The sequence below is a fragment of the Microcaecilia unicolor genome, chromosome 2, assembly GCF_901765095.1.
Source record: "Microcaecilia unicolor chromosome 2, aMicUni1.1, whole genome shotgun sequence".
NCBI classification, from domain to species: Eukaryota; Metazoa; Chordata; class Amphibia; order Gymnophiona; family Siphonopidae; genus Microcaecilia; species Microcaecilia unicolor.
This window is the reverse complement of record NC_044032.1, coordinates 122,007,985-122,027,804: the sequence shown is the minus strand read 5'-3', so window position 1 is coordinate 122,027,804 and position 19,820 is coordinate 122,007,985. Positions and strand designations below refer to the sequence as shown.

Below are 19,820 nucleotides of genomic sequence, written 5' to 3'. Positions count from 1 at the left end.
AGGTATCAGTAATGCACATTGACTGGGACTCCCAACCCCAGCTGGTCTAAGAAGTAGAAGACCTGACTCAGAAATCAAATCCAGGTTATTTGTATGGCAGTATACAGCCCAATTCAAATTATTTAAAATATTCTCTTAGCTATAAATCGTGTCAAGGAAGTCATAGTCAACAACTGTAAACCTTTTGTAATGCAGGTAAAAAAGAAGACCATATGAAGGAAGTGGTAGAGAGCAGTTTGCACGTGCATTCTATATCTCCGGTGCTGTTTGAAGACAATACGTTGCCTGCAGATGAAGAGAATGGCAGCATGCATGAGCTTAATTTTGCAAAGCAACAAGTCCCAAGTTTGGCGGAGCATGCCATTGTCTTTGGAACATCAGCTGAAGAAACTGTGAAAGAAATTCGGTTTAGAATTGAGCAAAAGACTACACTAACAGCGAGTGCAGGTACCCTTTTGATTAATATCTGCAAATAATATTAAATGTTAAGTACAATTTTAAGTAAGATGAAACCAAGGCTTTCCCATCAGAGTGAAACTTTTCCACTGTTGGCTTGAGCATAGCTGGCCAATGATGTCAGGGAAGCCACGACTTTATTTCCAGTTTTGCTATGGTCTCTATGGGGGTAATTCTATAAGGAGGGCACCAACAACATACATAAATGACTAAAATACCAGCATAGGGGGCATGTGCAATTACCTCAAGATGTGTCTGTTCCTCAAATAGATCATTTTGGGGAATCCTCAATGTCAGAGATTTCATTACAGGATATATGGCAGATAGTCACAAGGACTAAGAAACTGTTAACGGGGAATGTGACTGAATTATGCCAGTTGTCTAAAGATATGATAGTCAGTTTGGAGGACTTAGATCATAATAAGAGCAGTTCTTTAAAGGGCGCTTAGTTAAATAGGGATGCATCTAAATGGCAGCATCATTAAGTACATATGTATTCTATAGAGAGTGTGCAGAATAGGCACCTATACTGTAAAAAAAAAAAAAAAAAGTAAGCATTCATATGCAGTAGGGCATCCAGTTATCTGGACCTGCTGTCATGTACATATGTGCATGTACACAATGTACATGTTGGCATTGCAAGCACGGGGGTATTCGCAAAATGGCAGCAGTAATGTGACTCCCTAATTTTGGAGCTGCTGGCATCCTCCTGGCCAAGCTGTTCCTGGGACAGGAACATAAATTGTTCCCTGTGCTTGTCCAGAGCAGGAACTGTGTCCCCATGAGTAGGGTCTGTGAGGGGCTCGGGAAACATTTCAACAGACAAGCATCATTTCCCAGATGGGCAGAGTGTGGAGGAGGGCACTAAAAACGATATGTAAAGGAAAGCATATTCTCTGAAGATAAGCAGGCCATATAATTCTCACATGTAGATGACATCATCCATGGAGCCCGGTGCACAAACACTGCCTAGCTTACTATCCCTTTAAGAGTTTAAGTCCGCGCTGCCACCACGCATGCGCTGGTGCCTTCCCACCTGACTCATGAGTGCAGGACCAGCGGTCTTTCTTTATTCTCGGAGAAGAGGTTTGTTTCTCCTGAGGTACCTTCCCTCATGGGTTTTTTCCCCTTATCTTTTTGTCGAGTATATACTCCCTTAATTTCTTAGTGGACTTTCCCCTCACTTTAAGTTTCCCCCCACTTTCAGCTCTAGAGGCCCACTTAGTCCTGAGCAATGGCTGAGATACATCGAGTATTTTTCGGGTGGGCTGTGCCCCTTTTTTCCTTTCCATTGAGCCGTTTGATTTTACTTCTGCCATTTTTCCTTCCATGTCCTCTATGGTTCCCATTTGCTTCAAGCACCGTATCCGGTGTAGTCAGACCATTTCTAGGGCTGACATCCATTCCTGGATGTATCTAGTGTTTGGGTCAGACTGTAACGATTTTAACTGTGTTTACATAAGCAGAAAAGAGCCCAGAGGTCCAGAGAGGTTCAAAAAGAAAAGATTTTTGGAGCCAGGTCCAAACTGTCTATGCTAGCATTGGTATCAGCCTCGGCGTCTGTACCGGAATCTGAAGCATTGGTCCCTATGGCTACCAGACCTGTATCTGACACTGGGAGTGGACGTGGATCAAGCGGGTCTCCACCTGCCTCTGCGCTGACCACTGTGCAGGGTCCCTGGGACAGGTCAGCGTCAGACCCGATACCAAGGAGGCTTGTGAATTCAACGTCAGCACCGAGGGACGTCGATGCTTGGAATTGGGCGAAGGACAGGAAGCACAAGCATTGGTCTTCCTTGATGGCACGGTGTTGTAAGCTTCAGGGCATCAAAGACTTTGGTGCCTAAGAAGCTTCGGCACCAGGAAGAGCGCTCTCCCTCTATTGATGAGGTGCCTTTGCACCAGTCTCCTGGTAGCCAGGACCCAGTTTCTGCCAACAACAAACTAGCGTCCCAGCCTTTATTGATGTCGGCCCTTGATGAACAGATCCAGGCCTTGCACCAATTGGTAATGTTCTTTAGATGCAGAATCCATTAGCACTGGGGGCACTTGCACCAGCCATTACTCTATCTTTGCTTGTCCTGTGAGCTTCTCAACCCTTTGGTGTGGTCACTGACGCCAGTGCCACATAAGGCGTCAGCATTGACACCTGCCCATGCAGGTATGCCCTTGACCTCTGTAGAGGAAGCTTCACTGCAGTCTAGAGGCGAGCCTGCATTTCTGCGCCATTCCAGGCATGGACATGGTTCCTCATGTCTGAGGCATACACAGGCTCAGCACTTCCATGTGGAGTATTTTGCTGATTGTGCCTTGCTGGCTGAGACAGATTTGTTTCCCTTTTCTTCTGGAATTCTCCTCCAAAGAACCGTGGGGATTGGAGTGTTTTCCTATCCTCATCACTCAGAACGAAGGGTCGCTTCTACATCCCAACTTCCAGTCTCTTACTCTCACAGCTTGGATGTTGAGAGCTTAGAATTTGCTTCTTTGGGTCTTTCGAAGAGTGTCTCCCAAATCTTGCTGGCTTCCAGGAAAGATTCCATTAAGAGGTGTTACTCTTTTAAATGGAGGAGGTTTGCTGTCTGGTTTGAGAGCAGGGCCCTGATCGTCTTACTTGTCCTACACAGATTCTGCTTGAGTACCTTCTACACTTGTCAGGGTCGGGTCTCAAGACCATCTCCATAAGGGTTTACCTTAGTTCAATTAGTACTTATCATCAACGTGTAGAAGGTAAACCTATCTCTAGACAGCCTTTAGTTGTTTGCTTCATGAGAGGTTTGCTTTTGTCAAAGCCCCCTGTCAAACCTCCACCAGTGTCATGGGATCTCAACATCGTTCTCACCCAACTGATGAAAGCTCCTTTTGAGCCACTGAATTCCTGCCATCTGAAGTACTTGACCTGGAAGGTCGTTTTCTTGGTGGCTGTTACTTCAGCTCGTAGGTTCAGTGAGCTTCAGGCCTTAGTAGTGGATGCACCTTATACTAAGTTTCATCACAACAGAGTAGTCCTCCACACGCACCCTAAGTTCCTGCTGAAAGTGGTGTCGGAGTGCCATCTGAATCAGTCGATTGTCTTGCCAACATTCTTTCCCCAACCTCATGTCCATCCTAGCGAAAGCAGCTTGCACACCTTGGACTGCAAGAGAGCATTGGCCTACTATATGGAGCCGACAAGGCCCCACAGAGAGTCCGACCAGCTTTTTGTTTCTTTTGATCCCAACAGGATGGGGGTCACCATCGGGAAACACACCATCTCTATTTGGCTGGCAGATTGCATTTCCTTCACTTATGTCCAGGCTGGGCTGGCCTTGGAGGGCCATGTTATGGCTCATAATGTCAGAGCCATGGCTGCATCGGTAGCCCACTTGCGGTCAGCCTCCATTGAAAAACTTTGCAGGGCTGCAACATGGTCTTCAGTCCACACATTCACATCTCACTACTGCCTTAAGTAAGATACCCGATGCAACAGTCTGTTTGGGAGTCAGTGCTGTAGAATCTGTTTGGAGTCAAGAATCCAACTCCACCCTCCTGTTCCCGTTTTATTTTGTTCCAGGCTGCACTCTCATTCAGATTGTATATAGTTTCAGTTTAATCTGTGTAATGTCCTCGTTGTTGTGAGGCCCAATTGAACAATGTTTATTATTTTGGATGAGTCTGGATGCTAGGGATTCTCCGAGGACAAGCAGGCTGCTTGTTCTCACTGATGGGGTTGACGTCCTCGGCAGCCCCCTCCATCGGAAAGTTTACTAGCAAAGGCTTTTGCTAGTCCTCGCGCGCCCATGCGCACCACGCATGCGCGGCCGTCTTCCCGCCCGAAACCGGCTCGAGCCGGCCAGTCTTCTTTCGTCCGCGCTCGGTACGGTCGTGTTACGCCGTTCGTGCCCTAGAGAGTCGACCTCGCGCGTCCTTTTCGACGTGTTTTTCATCTCTTTTTCTCAAAAAAAGTTCGGGAAGCGCTCCGGAAGTGTTCTGGAAGGCCCTTTCGGGTTTTCTGCCCTTCCCGTATTTCTCAGTTTTTTTGCCCCGTAAGTTTTCTTTCGTTGTCGGGGTAGGCCTTTTTTGGCCTCGGTCGAGATTTTTCTCCCTCTAAATTTTGGTGCTTCAATTTTCGCCATTTCAGCTTTGATTTCGCCGGCGTGATTTTTCCGCCCATGACATCGAAGCCTTCCAGCGGCTTCAAGAAGTGCACCCAGTGCGCCCGGGTAATCTCGCTCACTGATAGGCACTCTGCGTGTCTTCAGTGTCTAGGGGCCCAGCACCGCCCTCAGAACTGTAGTCTGTGTTCCCTGTTACAAAGGTGAACTCAGGTAGCGAGATTAGCCCAGTGGAACGTTTTGTTCTCGGGCTCTTCGTCGGCATCGGCACCGGAGGCATCGAGTGCATCGACGTCGTCAGCGTCCGGACCATCTTCCTTGGCTGCCGCTCCATCGACTGCATCGAGGCATCGGGCCTCTGCATCGGCGCCGAGGCATCGGGCGACTGTATCGACGTCGGTGGTACCGAGACTTCGTCTGCTGATGTCGTCGGACGGAGGTGCATCGTCAGGAGTGCAGGTGAGGGCTGTCCATTCCCCTGCTGGTGGCGGTGAGCCTTCGGGTGGGTCTCCTCCTACCCTGAGGGCTCCTGCGGTACAGCCCCCCCGGGATCGACCTTCTTCGGTCTCGGCCCCGAGGAAGCGACGGATGGATTCTACGTCCTCCTCGTCGGTGCCGGGGAGCTCCGGTGACATGCTTCGGAAGAAGTCGAAGAAGCATCGACACCGGTCCGCCTCCCCATGTCGGCACCGAGAGCTCTGGGTCGCCGAGGGATTCGGCACCCAGCAGGCATCGGCACCGAGAGGACCGCTCACCCTCTGTTCAGGAGGTGTCGATACGCTCCGCTCTGGACAGCCCGGAACAGCCTCCTCGCCCGGAACAGGTTCTGACGTCGACGCCTGCATCGACCTCTCAGCCTTTCTCTGCAGCCGCTCTAAACGAGAGCCTCCGGGCCGTTCTCCCAGAGATTCTGGGAGAGCTGTTGCGCCCTACCCCTCCGGTACCGGCGGTGCTTGCGCCACCGGTACCGTCGAGCGTGGCGCCGGCTGGCCCATCGCCCAGGTTGAGGTCCCCGACGTCAGTACCGCGTGCGGTGCCGACCGCGGCCACCTCCCAGGAAGGCTCCCCGACTACGTCGGCGGAGGGAGCTTCGCCGATGCGGGCGAGGGACTCTTCCTCTCGACGCCCCCACCGTGGACGGGGTTCCACCGAGTCGAGCAGGGCGAGGTTGCAGACACAGGTTCGTGAACTTGTGTCTGACACCGCGGGTGAGGCCTCGTGGGAAGAGGAGGAAGACCCCAGATATTTCTCTGATGAGGAGTCTGAGGGTCTCCCTTCCGATCCCACTCCCTCTCCTGAAAGACAGCTTTCCCCTCCTGAGAGTCTGTCTTTTGCTTCCTTTGTCCGGGAGATGTCTACGGCCATCCCCTTCCCGGTGGTTGTGGAGGACGAGCCCAGGGCTGAAATGTTTGAGCTCCTGGACTATCCTTCTCCACCTAAGGAAGCGTCCACTGTTCCCTTGCACCATGTCCTGAAAAAGACATTGCTTGCGAACTGGACCAAGCCACTAAGTAATCCCCACATTCCCAAGAAGATTGAGTCCCAGTACCGGATCCATGGGGACCCAGAGCTGATGCGCACTCAGTTGCCTCATGACTCTGGAGTTGTGGATTTGGCCCTAAAGAAGGCTAAGAGTTCTAGGGAGCATGCTTCGGCGCCCCCGGGCAAAGACCCTAGAACCTTAGACTCCTTTGGTAGGAAGGCCTACCATTCTTCTATGCTCGTGGCCAAAATTCAGTCATACCAGCTCTACACGAGCATACACATGCGGAACAATGTGCGGCAGTTGGCGGGCTTGGTTGATGCTCTTCCCCCTGAGCAAGCCAAGCCTTTTCAGGAGGTGGTCAGGCAGCTGAAGGCGTGCAGAAAATTCCTGGCCAGAGGAGTTTATGACACTTTTGATGTTGCGTCCAGGGCCGCTGCTCAAGGTGTGGTGATGCGCAGGCTCTCATGGCTGCGTGCCGCCGACCTGGAGAATAGACTCCAGCAGCGGATTTCGGACTCGCCTTGCCGTGCGGACAACATTTTTGGAGAAAAAGTCGAGCAGGTGGTAGAGTCTCTCCACCAGCGGGACACCGCATTCGACAAGTTCTCCCGCCGGCAGCCTTCAGCCTCTACCTCTACAGGTAGAAGATTTTTCGGGGGAAGGAAGACTGGTCCCTATGCTTCTGGTAAGCGTAGGTACAATCCTCCTTCCCGACAGCCTGCGGCCCAGGCTAAGCCCCAGCGCGCTCGCTCTCGTCAGCAGCGTGCGCCTCAGCAAGGCCCCGCGGCTCCCCAGCAAAAGCAAGGGGCGAGCTTTTGACTGGCTCCAGCAGAGCATAGCCGACATCCAAGTGTCAGTGCCGGGCGACCTGCCGGTCGGGGGGAGGTTGAAAGCTTTTCACCAAAGGTGGCCTCTCATAACCTCCGACCAGTGGGTTCTGCAAATAGTCCGGCAAGGATACACCCTCAATTTGGCCTCAAAACCTCCAAATTGTCCACCGGGAGCTCAGTCTTACAGCTTCCAGCACAAGCAGGTACTTGCAGGGGAACTCTCCGCCCTTCTCAGCGCCAATGCGGTCGAGCCCGTGCCATCCGGGCAAGAAGGGCTGGGATTCTATTCCAGGTACTTCCTTGTGGAAAAGAAAACAGGGGGGATGCGTCCCATCCTAGACCTAAGGGCCCTGAACAAATATCTCGTAAAAGAAAAGTTCAGGATGCTTTCCCTGGGCACCCTTCTCCCCATGATTCAGCAAAACGATTGGCTATGCTCTCTGGACTTGAAGGATGCCTACACACACATCCCGATACTGCCAGCTCACAGACAGTATCTGCGATTTCAGTTGGGCACACGCCACTTCCAGTACTGTGTGCTACCCTTTGGGCTCGCCTCTGCGCCCAGGGTGTTCACAAAGTGCCTAGCTGTGGTAGCAGCGGCACTTCGCAGGCTGGGGGTGCACGTGTTCCCATATCTCGACGATTGGCTGGTGAAGAACACATCCGAGGCAGGAGCCCTGCAGTCCATGCAGATGACTATTCGCCTCCTGGAGCTACTGGGGTTTGTGATAAATTATCCAAAGTCCCATCTTCTCCCAGTGCAGAAACTCGAATTCATAGGAGCTCTGCTGGATTCTCGGACGGCTCGCGCCTATCTCCCAGAGACGAGGGCCAACAACTTGTTGTCCCTCGTCTCGCGGGTGCGAGCGTCCCAGCAGATCACAGCTCGGCAGATGTTGAGATTGCTGGGCCACATGGCCTCCACAGTTCATGTGACTCCCATGGCCCGTCTTCATATGAGATCTGCTCAATGGACCCTAGCCTCCCAGTGGTATCAGGCTGCTGGGGGCCTAGAAGACGTGATCCACCTGTCCACGAGTTTTCTCAAATCCCTGTATTGGTGGACGATTTGCTCCAATTTGACTCTGGGACGTCCCTTCCAAATTCCTCAGCCGCAAAAAGTGCTGACCACGGATGCGTCTCTCCTGGGATGGGGAGCTCATGTCGATGGGCTTCACACCCAAGGAAGTTGGTCCCTCCAAGAACGCGATCTACAGATCAATCTTCTGGAGTTGCGAGCGATCTGGAACGCTCTGAAGGCTTTCAGAGATCGGCTGTCCCACCAAATTATCCAAATTCAGACAGACAACCAGGTTGCCATGTACTATGTCAACAAGCAGGGGGGCACCGGATCTCGCCCCCTGTGTCAGGAAGCCGTCAGCATGTGGCTCTGGGCTCGCCGTCTCGGCATGGTGCTCCAAGCCACATATCTGGCAGGCGTAAACAACAGTCTGGCCGACAGGTTGAGCAGGATTATGCAACCTCACGAGTGGTCGCTCAGTTCCAGGGTAGTGCGACAGATCTTCCAAGCGTGGGGCACCCCCTTGGTGGATCTCTTCGTATCTCGAGCGAACCACAAAGTCCCTCAGTTCTGTTCCAGACTTCAGGCCTCCGGCAGACTAGCATCGGATGCCTTCCTCCTGGATTGGGGGGAGGGCCTGCTGTATGCTTATCCTCCCATCCCTCTGGTGGGGAAGACTTTGTTGAAACTCAAGCAAGACCGAGGCACCATGATTCTGATTGCTCCCTTTTGGCCGCGTCAGATCTGGTTCCCCCTTCTTCTGGAGTTATCCTCCGAAGAACCGTGGAGATTGGAGTGTTTTCCGACCCTCATCACACAGGACGAGGGGGCGCTTCTGCATCCCAACCTCCAGTCTCTGGCTCTCACGGCCTGGATGTTGAGGGCGTAGACTTTGCCTCCTTGGGTCTGTCGGAGGGTGTCTCCCGCATCTTGCTTGCTTCCAGGAAAGACTCCACTAAGAGAAGTTACTTCTTCCATTGGAGGAGGTTTGCCGTCTGGTGTGACAGCAAGGCCCTAGATCCTCGCTCTTGTCCTACACAGACCCTGCTTGAATACCTTCTGCACTTGTCTGAGTCTGGCCTCAAGACCAACTCTGTAAGAGTTCACCTTAGTGCAATCAGTGCATACCATTACCGTGTGGAAGGTAAGCCGATCTCAGGACAGCCTTTAGTTGTTCGCTTCATGAGAGGTTTGCTTTTGTCAAAGCCCCCTGTCAAGCCTCCTACAGTTTCCTGGGATCTCAATGTCGTTCTCACCCAGCTGATGAAACCTCCTTTTGAGCCACTGAATTCCTGCCATCTGAAGTACTTGACCTGGAAGGTCATTTTCTTGGTGGCAGTTACTTCAGCTCGTAGAGTCAGTGAGCTTCAGGCCCTGGTAGCCCAGGCCCCTTACACCAAATTTCATCATAACAGAGTAGTCCTCCGCACTCACCCTAAGTTCTTGCCAAAGGTCGTGTCGGAGTTCCATCTGAACCAGTCAATTGTCTTGCCAACATTCTTTCCCCGTCCTCATTCCTGCCCTGCTGAACGTCAGCTGCACACATTGGACTGCAAAAGAGCATTGGCCTTCTACCTGGAGCGGACACAGCCCCACAGACAGTCCGCCCAATTGTTTGTTTCTTTTGATCCCAATAGGAGGGGAGTGGCTGTAGGGAAACGCACCATATCCAATTGGCTAGCAGATTGCATTTCCTTCACTTACGCCCAGGCGGGGCTGGCTCTTGAGGGTCATGTCACGGCTCATAATGTTAGAGCCATGGCTGCGTCGGTAGCCCACTTGAAGTCAGCCTCCATTGAAGAAATTTGCAAAGCTGCGACGTGGTCATCTGTCCACACATTCACATCTCATTACTGCCTGCAGCAGGATACCCGACGCGACAGTCGGTTCGGGCAGTCAGTTCTTCAGAACCTGTTTGGGCTTTAGGATCCAACTCCACCCCCCGAGGGCCCTGTTTGTTCTGTTCCAGGCTGCACTCTCAGTTAGTTGGTAAATTTTTTAGGTCAATCTCAGTTATGCCCTCGCTGTTGCGAGGCCCAATTGACCATGGTTGTTGTTTTGAGTGAGCCTGGGGGCTAGGGATACCCCATCAGTGAGAACAAGCAGCCTGCTTGTCCTCGGAGAAAGCGAATGCTACATACCTGTAGAAGGTATTCTCCGAGGACAGCAGGCTGATTGTTCTCACAAACCCGCCCGCCTCGCCTTTGGAGTTGAGTCTTCCCTTGAAGTGTATTGTTTTGCTACATACTGGACTGGCCGGCTCGAGCCGGTTTCGGGCGGGAAGACGGCCGCGCATGCGCGGTGCGCATGGGCGCGCGAGGACTAGCAAAAGCCTTTGCTAGTAAACTTTCCGATGGAGGGGGCTGCCGAGGACGTCAACCCCATCAGTGAGAACAATCAGCCTGCTGTCCTCGGAGAATACCTTCTACAGGTATGTAGCATTTGCTTTCCCCACGTGTGAGAATATGAAAGCCTGCTTGTCCTTGGAGAAAGGAAAGATACTTACCTGTAGCAGGTATTCTCCAAGGACAGCAGGCTTCATATTCTCACAATGCCAACCACCTCCCCTTGGAGTTGTCTATTTCATTATTTTATTTTCCTTGTTTTTGCTTTAAAATTAAACTGAGAGGACCACGTTCTCGCAGTGAGTGAGAAGGCACTCGTGCAGGCACAGTGGAGCATGGCTCGCGCTTCACAGAGCTCTATTTTTTAACTTGGGCAAAAAATGCTAGACCAGATGATGAGTATTGACGTCTACCCACACGTGAGAATATGAAGCCTGCTGTCTTTGGTGAATAACTGCTAGAGGTAAGTATCTTCGCTTTATCTACCATCATCTACTGTGTTACTGTGATACCAGCTGTGGCCAAGAGGGTGTCTGGAATGATTTTGTGGCAAAGAAGGCTAGGGCTATGGAGACCTTCAGGTGCACTGACAGGGCTTTTTCCCTCCACATTGTGAGCTCTAGTTTTTCATCCAGCTGGTTGCCCAGGTGTACTGTCTGAGCTTGTGCAGACATGGCTCCTCTGTCATGTCTATGAACTGTGTTCTGGTCCTATATCCTCCCAACATAGAGGCTCTGATTATTTCATTTTTTTATTGGGAATATTAACTGCCTTGATGAAGAGATTCACCCAAGGCGGTGTGCAGCAGGTACAGTTTAACCTAAAACTTACAATTTTGACCAGATATAAGCATAAATACAATCAATGAGGCAAACTTTTAAATGGCAAATTGAAACCTAATAATAGGACTAACATAACACAGTATCAGAAATATATAACAGCACTGTAAAACAATCCTATAACAGAAATATGATCAATATCAGTACAATTCAAATGGTACTTTAACAGACAACATGAAAGAACATTCAAATAACATAGATATGATTTGATGTTAGCATAGTACCAATGAAACACCTAATAGGCATGCATTAGAACATTCAAATAACATAGATATCATGCTAATGCTGTTTGAACAATACAATGAAATCGAGGAGGCAAGTAAAGTTGAGATCAAGGAGGTTTAATAAGACAGGAGATGGCATGAACCTATCTGGTCCATTCTGTGGGCTGAAGCCAGTGGGTGGGCTTGCCGCCATATTAAGTGACCCCAAACATTCACAGATGCTATTGAAAACAATAACAAACTTGTGAGGTTACCTTCTTGGTTTTGTATTCTTTCTGTTAGGAGGAGGTTGGGGTTTGGGGAGTTTTCGAGGGGTCTGTGAAGGGGGGGGGAGGTTATATTCAAAATGTTTTTGTCAGTGCTCCAGAGCATGCTTATTTATTTACAATGCTGTATTGTACTACTACTACTACTACTACTTAACATTTCTAAAGCGCTACTAGGGTTACGCAGCGCTGTACAATTTAACATGGAAGGACAGTCCCTGCTCAAGGAGCTTACAATCTAAAAGACAAGTGTACAGTCAAAAGACAAGTGTACAGTCAGTCTGATAGGGCATACTATATTTCACGAAAGGTTAGGTGCCGAAAGCAGCATTGAAGAGGTGAGTTTTAAGCAGAGATTTGAAGATGGGTAGGGAGGGGGCTTGGCGTAGGGGTTGAGGAAGATTGTTCCAGGCATAGGGTGAGGCAAGGCAGAATGAGCGGAGCCTGGAGTTGGCAATGGTGGAGAAGGGAACTGAAAGGAGGGATTTGTCCTCTGAGCGGAGGTTACGGGCAGGAACATAGGGGGAGATGAGGGTAGAGAGGTAGTGAGGAGCCGCAGACCGGGTGCATTTGTAGATAAGGAGGAGAAGCTTGAATTGTATGCGGTATCTGATCGGAAGCCAGTGAAGTGACTTGAGGAGAGGGGTGATATGAGTAAATCGGTTCTGGCGGATTATAAGACGTGCGGCAGCGTTCTGAACGGATTGAAGGGGGGATAGATGGCTAAGTGGGAGGGCGGTGAGGAGTAAGTTGCAGTAGTCAAGGCGAGAGGTAATGAGAGCGTGGACGAGAGTTCGTGTGGTGTGCTCAGATAAGAAAGGGCGAATTTTGCTGATGTTGAAGAGGAAGAAGCGACAGGTCTTGGCAGTCTGTTGGATATGCGCAGAGAAGGAGAGGGAGGAGTCGAAGATGACTCCGAGGTTGCGGGCAGATGGGATGGGGAGGATGAGGATGTTATCAACTGAGATAGAGAGTGGAGGAAGAGGAGAAGTGGGTTTAGGTGGAAAGACGAGGAGCTCGGTTTTGGACATGTTCAGCTTCAGGTGGTGGTTGGACATCCAGGTAGCAATGTCGGATAAGCATGCCGATACCTTGGCCTGGGTCTCTGCGATGATGTCTGGAGTGGAGAGATATAGCTGGGTGTCGTCAGCATAAAGATGATACTGAAAACCATGAGATGAGATCAGTGAGCCTAGGGAAGAGGTGTAGATTGAGAAGAAAAGGGGTCCAAGGACAGATCCCTGGGGAACACCAACAGATAGTGGGATGGGAGTGGAGGAAGATCCATGAGAGTGTACCCTGAAGGTGCGGTGGGAGAGATAAGAGGAGAACCAGGAGAGGACAGAGCCCTGGAACCCAAAAGAGGACAGTGTTGCAAGAAGTAGATCATGATTGTCAGTGTCAAACGCAGCGGATAGGTCGAGGAGGATGAGGATGGAATAGTGGCCTCTGGATTTGGCGAGGAGCAGGTCATTGCAGACTTTAGAGAGTGCTGTTTCTGTCGAGTGTAGAGGGCGAAAACCAGATTGAAGTGGATCGAGGATGGCATGAGAGGAGAGAAAACTGAGGCAGCGACTGTGAACGGCGCGCTCAAGTATTTTGGAGAGGAAGGGTAGGAGAGAGATGGGGCGGTAGTTGGAGGGGCAGGTAGGGTCAAGTGATGTTTTTTTTAGGAGAAGTGTGACTATGGCGTGTTTGAAGGTGTCAGGGACAGTTGCAGTGGAGAGAGAAAGGTTAAGGATGCAACAGATGGAGGGGGTGACAGTATGGGAGATGGTGTTAAGTAGGTTGGTGGGGATGGGATCGGAGGAACAGGTGGTGCATTTCGAGGAGGAAAGAAGGCGGGAGGTTTCATCCTCGGTGATCTCAGGAAAGGAGGAGAAAGAGGCCATGGTTGGTTGGTTGTTGAGAAGGGCTACAGGCTGAAGAGGAGGTGGTGGCTTGGTAGTGAACTCAAGGTTGATCTTTTGCACCTTGTCGCGGAAGTAGTCAGCTAGTGATTGAGGAGAGAGTGAAGGGGGAGTGGGATCGGGGGGCACTTTGAGGAGGGAGTTAAGGGTGGTGAATAGACGACGAGGGTTGGAGCTGAGAGAATTGGTCAATTGGGTGTAATAGTCCTGTTTTGCAAGGAATAGGGAGGAATGGAAGGAGGATAGCATGAATTTGTAGTGAAGGAAGTCTGAATGGGTACAAGATTTCCTCCAGAGGCGTTCAGCGGATTGGGTGCAGGAGCAAAGGTAACGGATGCAAGGGGTCAGCCAAGGCTGGGGATTAGTACGCTTTGTGGGAAGGGAGGTGGATGGAGCGAGGGTGTCCAAAGCAGAGGAGAGAGCGGCATTGTAAGCGGAGACCGTTTTGTCTACAGTCTCGGATGACATGATGGAGGGGAGGAGATTAGAGATACTAGAGGATAAAGTGGGGGGGTCAATAGCCTGGAGATTCCTGGAGGTGGTGGTTAAAGTTGGATGGGGCAGAGGGGGGTGTGAAGAAGTGTGAATGTGATCAGGTGATGATCGGAGAGAGGGAGAGCAGAAGCGTGGAAATTGGAGGGTGAGCCGGAGGAGGAGAGGACGAGGTCAAGACAATGGCTGTCACGGTGAGTGGGGGTGGTAGAGCACAGCTGGAGGTTGAAGGAGGATGTTAGGGTGAGGAACTTAGAAGCGTTAGGGTCGGATGGGTCATCAGCGTGTATGTTAAAGTCTCCGAGGATGAGGGACAGAGATGAGGGTTCAAGAAAGACGGAAAGCCAAGCATCAAAGTCGGTGAGGAAGGAGGAGAAGGATTTATTAGGGGGCGGTAGATGACTGCGACTGAGTGGCAGCGGGTAGAATAGCTGGATGGAGTGGGCTTCAAAGGATGAGAAGCAGTGAGACTGCGGTAGGGGGAGGGGTTGGAAACTACAGGAGGGCGAGAGTAACATATATAGTAACATTGTAAATGACGGCAGAAAAAGACCTGCATGGTCCATCCAGTCTGCCCAACAAGACAAACTCATATGTGCTACTTTTTGTGCATACCCTACTTTGATTTGTACCTGTCCTCTTTAGGGCACAGACCGTATAAGTCTGCCCAGCACTATCCCCGCCTCCCAACCACCAGCCCCGCCTCCCACCACTGGCTCTGGCACAGACCGTATAAGTCTGCCCAGCACTATCCTCGCCTCCCACCACCGGCTGGCTCTGCCACCCAATCTCGGCTAAGCTCCTTAGCCTAACGCCTCCACCGCGGCCAACTGGGCGGGGAGTGTGGGAGAAGAGATAACCTCCATGGCAGAGGGCTGCGACTGAGGCCGAGTCTTCCGGGGAGATCCAGGTTTCGGTTAGGGCGAGCAGTTGAAGGGAGCGAGAGATGAAGAGATCGTGGGTGAAGGGCAGTTTGTTACAGACTGAGTGGGCATTCCACAAGGCGCATGAGAAGGGGAGGGAAGAGGGGGGGAGGAGGGGAATAGAGACGAGATTGGAGACATCCCGGAATCGTTTGCATGGATAGGATGGGGACAGGTGAGGGGGACCTGGATTAGGGTTAATGTCTCCCGCGGATAGCAGGAGGAGGAGCAAGAGAATGCGGAGGAGGGTGGGGGAGGTCGGGCGGCAAAGGCGACGAAGACGAGGTGTACTTAGGAGGAATGGGGATGGGTTAATGGCAGGAAGGAAGTGTTGAAGGTTAAGAGCTAGGAAGGAGGCGGGGGACAAGAGGGATGGTGAGGTGGTGGGGGATGAGGGTGAGTAGGGTATTGCTGTGGCGGGCAGGGCAGGAGGGCAGCGAGTTCTAGTGGTAGACAGTGGGAGTGGGGGGGAAAGAAGATTAGGAAGGGACAGGGCAAGGAAGAGAACATGGACAGGGGCCATAAGTAGTGACTGAGGTGTAACAGGTGACTATGTAGTGACTGAGGTGTTAAGCAGTTAACAGGCGACTATGTAGTGATTGAGGTGACTGAGGTGTTAAACAGATAGATAGAGCTGGAAAGCTGGGTTTTGGACTGGCGAGTAGGTAAGTCAATGGCTGACAAGCTAGCAGGCAGGTAGGTAAGTCAATGGCTGAGAGGCTCGCTAGCAGGCAGGCAGGCAGATAGCAGCTGGAACAAGCCGGGATAAATGGACAGGAGCAAGCTGGAACAAGCCGGAGCAAGCAGGAACAGATGGACTGTGTCAGGATGAGCAGACGGACAGGCTGGAACAAGCCGGGGCAGACAGGAACAGATGGACTGTGATGAGCAGGACCAGAAGACGACAGAGTAACAGGATACGCTGAGATGGATAGATTGGAACACGCTGGAACAGACAGACTGGCACAAGCGGGTCATGCAGGAATGGATGGACTGGAACAAGTTGGAACAGTCGGGCTGGAGTGGACGGACTGGAACAGGCTGGAACAAGCTGGGTAGGCTGGGATGGACGGGCTGGAACAACAGGTTGGAACATGCCGGTGGACTGGAACAAGCAGGGAGTAAGCTGGATCGGCGGACTGGAACAAGCTGGGGACAGGAGGACTGGAACACGCTGGAGCAGATGGATTGGAGAGTCTGGATCAGGCGGACTGGACCGGGGCAAGCTGGCAGCAGGGCAAGGCAAGGACCAGAGCCAGCATGGATCACAGGAGTCTGGATCAGGCGGACTGGACCGGGGCAAGCTGGCAGCAGGGCAAGGCAAGGACCAGAGCCAGCATGGATCACAGAGATATGAGCAGTGGGTCTGAGGGAGAGGATCAACACGAGGGCCTGGGGATTAGCTGCCCCAGGTCACCTGGCTCCCCACGCTCCTCTCCGAGGATTAGCGTCAGGGTCTGTGGGTCAGCTGGGGTCGATGGAGTAGAACAAGCAGGGAGAAGCTGGAACAGGCAGACTGGAGCAAGCAGGGGGAAGCTGGAACACGCAGACTGGAGCAATCAGGGGGATGTTGGGTCAGGCAGACAAGCTGGAGCAGGAACAAGCTGGAGTGGATGGACTGTGCAGTCTTTCCTTTCCTAGCTAGATAATAGTTGGGCATCAGAAATTCCAGATTGTTTCAACAGCGAAGGTGCAGACTCAGATACAGTCCCTGTTTTCCACTAATTCCTTCTCACTGGGGTTATGCGCTGTCAAACTGATTTCCTGCTTACCGTGGACCAGGTAGACTCCTTTCTAGTCCCGTACAACCACCCCAGGAGAAAGTTGTATTTTTGCTTATGATGACAATAAAGATATTTCTACATAAGAAGAATAGTAAATGCTTATGTGTGGATTATTTGTTTATTTATTTATTAGGATTTATTTACCACCTTTTTGAAGGAATTCATGCAAGGCGCGGTGTACATGAATAAGTCAAACATAAGCAGTAGACAATTACAGCAGTAAAAATATTCAAGCAACAATACAAAGTATGGGATAGTATGCTATATTACAATGCCAACAAAATACACAATAAAACATTTTAATAGACAGCATAGGGTGTAAACAAAGATGGAACATATAGATAGATGAGATAGAGTAATAGGAGTAAGAAAATAAGGGACTAGTTAAAGAGAGTTGCAAATGAGGTTAGAAAAGTGCTTGAATATTATCTTGGTAAGGGTAGGAGTGGATAAACACATCCTGCTATATAATATGTGCATCCATTTTGACAGCTTTTTTTATTTATTTGAAAGCTTCCCATATGTAGATATATATCATGAAATAAAATTGAAAATCACTAAAACAGCAAAACAAATTATTGTAGCTGGTAGAAACATGCTAACCCTAAACTTGAACTGTTCCACCAAAATAGTTGAAAACTATAAAACAAAATGCATGGAAGCTCTTCTCACCCCAATATTAACACAAATAGTGTTCAACAGTGACCAAACCAAAAATTATTAATCTTTGTCAACAAGTCCTTTAAGCAAACTTTTGTTTGAAATTTTTATAATAAAAAGGAAGAAAAAAGCCTCAGCAGTCAAAGGTAACAGCTACTTGCAGGGTGGTAACCCTCTTCAATTCTTCCAATGTCTGGACTCCTTATGACTTTGAATCAATCATTAGCAAAAAAAACCTCCCCTTTTTTTATTGACCCCTCCCTATCCCCTCCTCCCCCCCTCTCCCCCCCACCCCCCCCCCCCCCCCCCCGTGCTCAAGCAGTCTGACCCTACCCCGAATTGACCCTATATCTTCTATCCCATAGAACTCCCTTCCCTAAGTCAGCTTTTACTTGGATCATTTAATGGTTTGTTACAAATATCGAAGATTTTCATTAGCAAAAAAACCTCCCCTTTTTTTTATTATATAAAATCTTTCTTCTCCAAATTGAGTGTCAAATCCTCCACCCTTAATTCTTCCAGTATCTTCAATACTGTCTTAACATTTGCTGCTTATCCTAGAAATAAGAAGTGGATTTTCCCCAAGTCCATTTTAATAATGGCTTATAGACTTTTCTTTTAGGAAGCTCTCTAAACCTGTTTTAAACCCCGCTAAGCTAACTGCTTTTACTACATTCTCTGGCAAAGAATTCCAGAGTTTAATTACACATGAGTGAAGAAGTATTTTCTCTGATTCATTTTAAATTTACTACTTTGTAGCTTGCCCCTTATTCCTAGTATTTTTGGAAAGAGTAATCAAGCAATTCACATCTACCCGTTCCGCTCTACTCATTTTTTATAGACCTCTATCATATCTCCCCTTAGCCATCTGTTCTCCAAGCTGAAGATTCCTAGCTGCTTTAGGCTTTCCTCATAGGGAAGTTGTCCCACCCCCTTTATCTTTTTCATCTCCCTTCTCCATACCTTTTCTAATTCCACTATATCTTTTTTGAGATGCGGGGACCAGAATTGCACACAATATTCGAGGTGTGGTCACACCATGGAACGATACAAAGGCATTATAATGTCCTCATTTTTGTTTTCCATTCCTTTCCTAATAATACCTAACATTCTATTTGCTTTCTAAGCTGCTGCCGCACACTGAGCAGAGGGTTTCAACGTATCATCAACGATGACACCTAGATCCCTTTCCTGGTCGGTGACTCCTAATGTGGAACCTTGCATTACGTAGCTATAGTTAGGGTTCCTCTTTCCCACATGCATCACTTTGCACTTGCTCAACATCTATGCCATTTGGATGCCCAGTCTCCCAGTCTCGTAAGCTCCTCTTGTAATTTTTCACAATCCTCTTGCAATTTAACAACTTTGAATAACTTTGTGTCATCAGCAAATTTAACTCCCATCTCTAGATCATTTATAAATATGTCAAAAAGCAGCAGTCCCAGCACAGGCCCCGGGGGAACCCCACTATTTACCCTTCTCCATTGAGAATACTGACCATTTAACCCTACTCTCTGTTTTCTACCTTGTAACCAGTTTTTAATCCACAATAAAACACAACCTCCTATCCCATGACTCTCCAGTTTTCTCTGGAGTCTTTTAAGTTTCAACAGTTTTTTATTGATGAATTTCAATTAAACATACAATCAACAAGTCTAAAACGAAACACATCTTCATCAATCTTTTAACAATATGGCCCTACCCCATCCCCCAGATCGTGTTAACCTAACGACAACTGATGGTGTCTACCAATCCCCCCGATCAATTTGTCCCATAGCTTTTACTTCCAACATCAGCAAAACACATATTATACCATGAGGTCCATCAGACCAATCTTCATATTGACCCCTCCCTATCCCCTCCTCCCCCCTCTCTCCCCCCCCCCTCCCTCCCCCCCCCCCCCCCCGTGCTCAAGCAGTCTGACCCTACCCCGAATTGACCCTATATCTTCTATCCCATAGAACTCCCTTCCCTAAGTCAGCTTTTACTTGGATCATTTAATGGTTTGTTACAAATATCGAAGATTTCCAATCGATTCATTCGTCTCTAATTATCCCTTCATATTCCCTCCCCCCCGTCCCCCTCCCTCCAGCACCCTTCCAGTCAACTTAAGACCATACTCAAGATCATTTAGACAGCAAGCATACATACAAAACACAAAAAAAAAAAAGGAGAGGAGGGGGGGGGACAGAAACGAGAGTCCACCAATTCCTCCACAACCCATAACCCATGTTAACCTGAGCAGCCTTATGTCCGGCTGCAACGGAGTGTCCTCATTCCACTTCAACTCTCAACCGGGATTTAACAGCAGGCTCCTAGCCCTGTGCGGAGGTGATTCAACATAGCTACCCCACACTGCCTGGAATTGTTTCCTCCGTTGAGGCGTAAACTTAGCATATTGGCATTCCCAAGTCATCATGGCATGGAATTTATTTCTCCATACCCAATTTCTCTGGAGTCTTTAATAAGGTATTTTGTCAAATGCCTTTT

The 19,820-nt window shown here is 49.7% G+C and overlaps 1 protein-coding gene across 4 annotated transcripts in view; it reads left to right on the top strand.

Annotated features, from left to right (window-relative positions):
* POLK (DNA polymerase kappa) overlaps positions 1–19,820 on the top strand; it is a 238,105-nt gene that overhangs the window by 120,836 nt on the left and 97,449 nt on the right. For all 4 annotated transcript variants that reach the window (XR_003940991.1, XM_030193266.1, XM_030193268.1 and 1 more), the window contains exon 7: positions 196–447. Coding sequence is in view for 3 of the 4 variants with exons in the window: in XM_030193266.1 (XP_030049126.1) it covers positions 196–447 (252 nt within the window). In the remaining variant the exon portion in view is untranslated. The remainder of the gene's footprint in view (positions 1–195; positions 448–19,820) is intronic.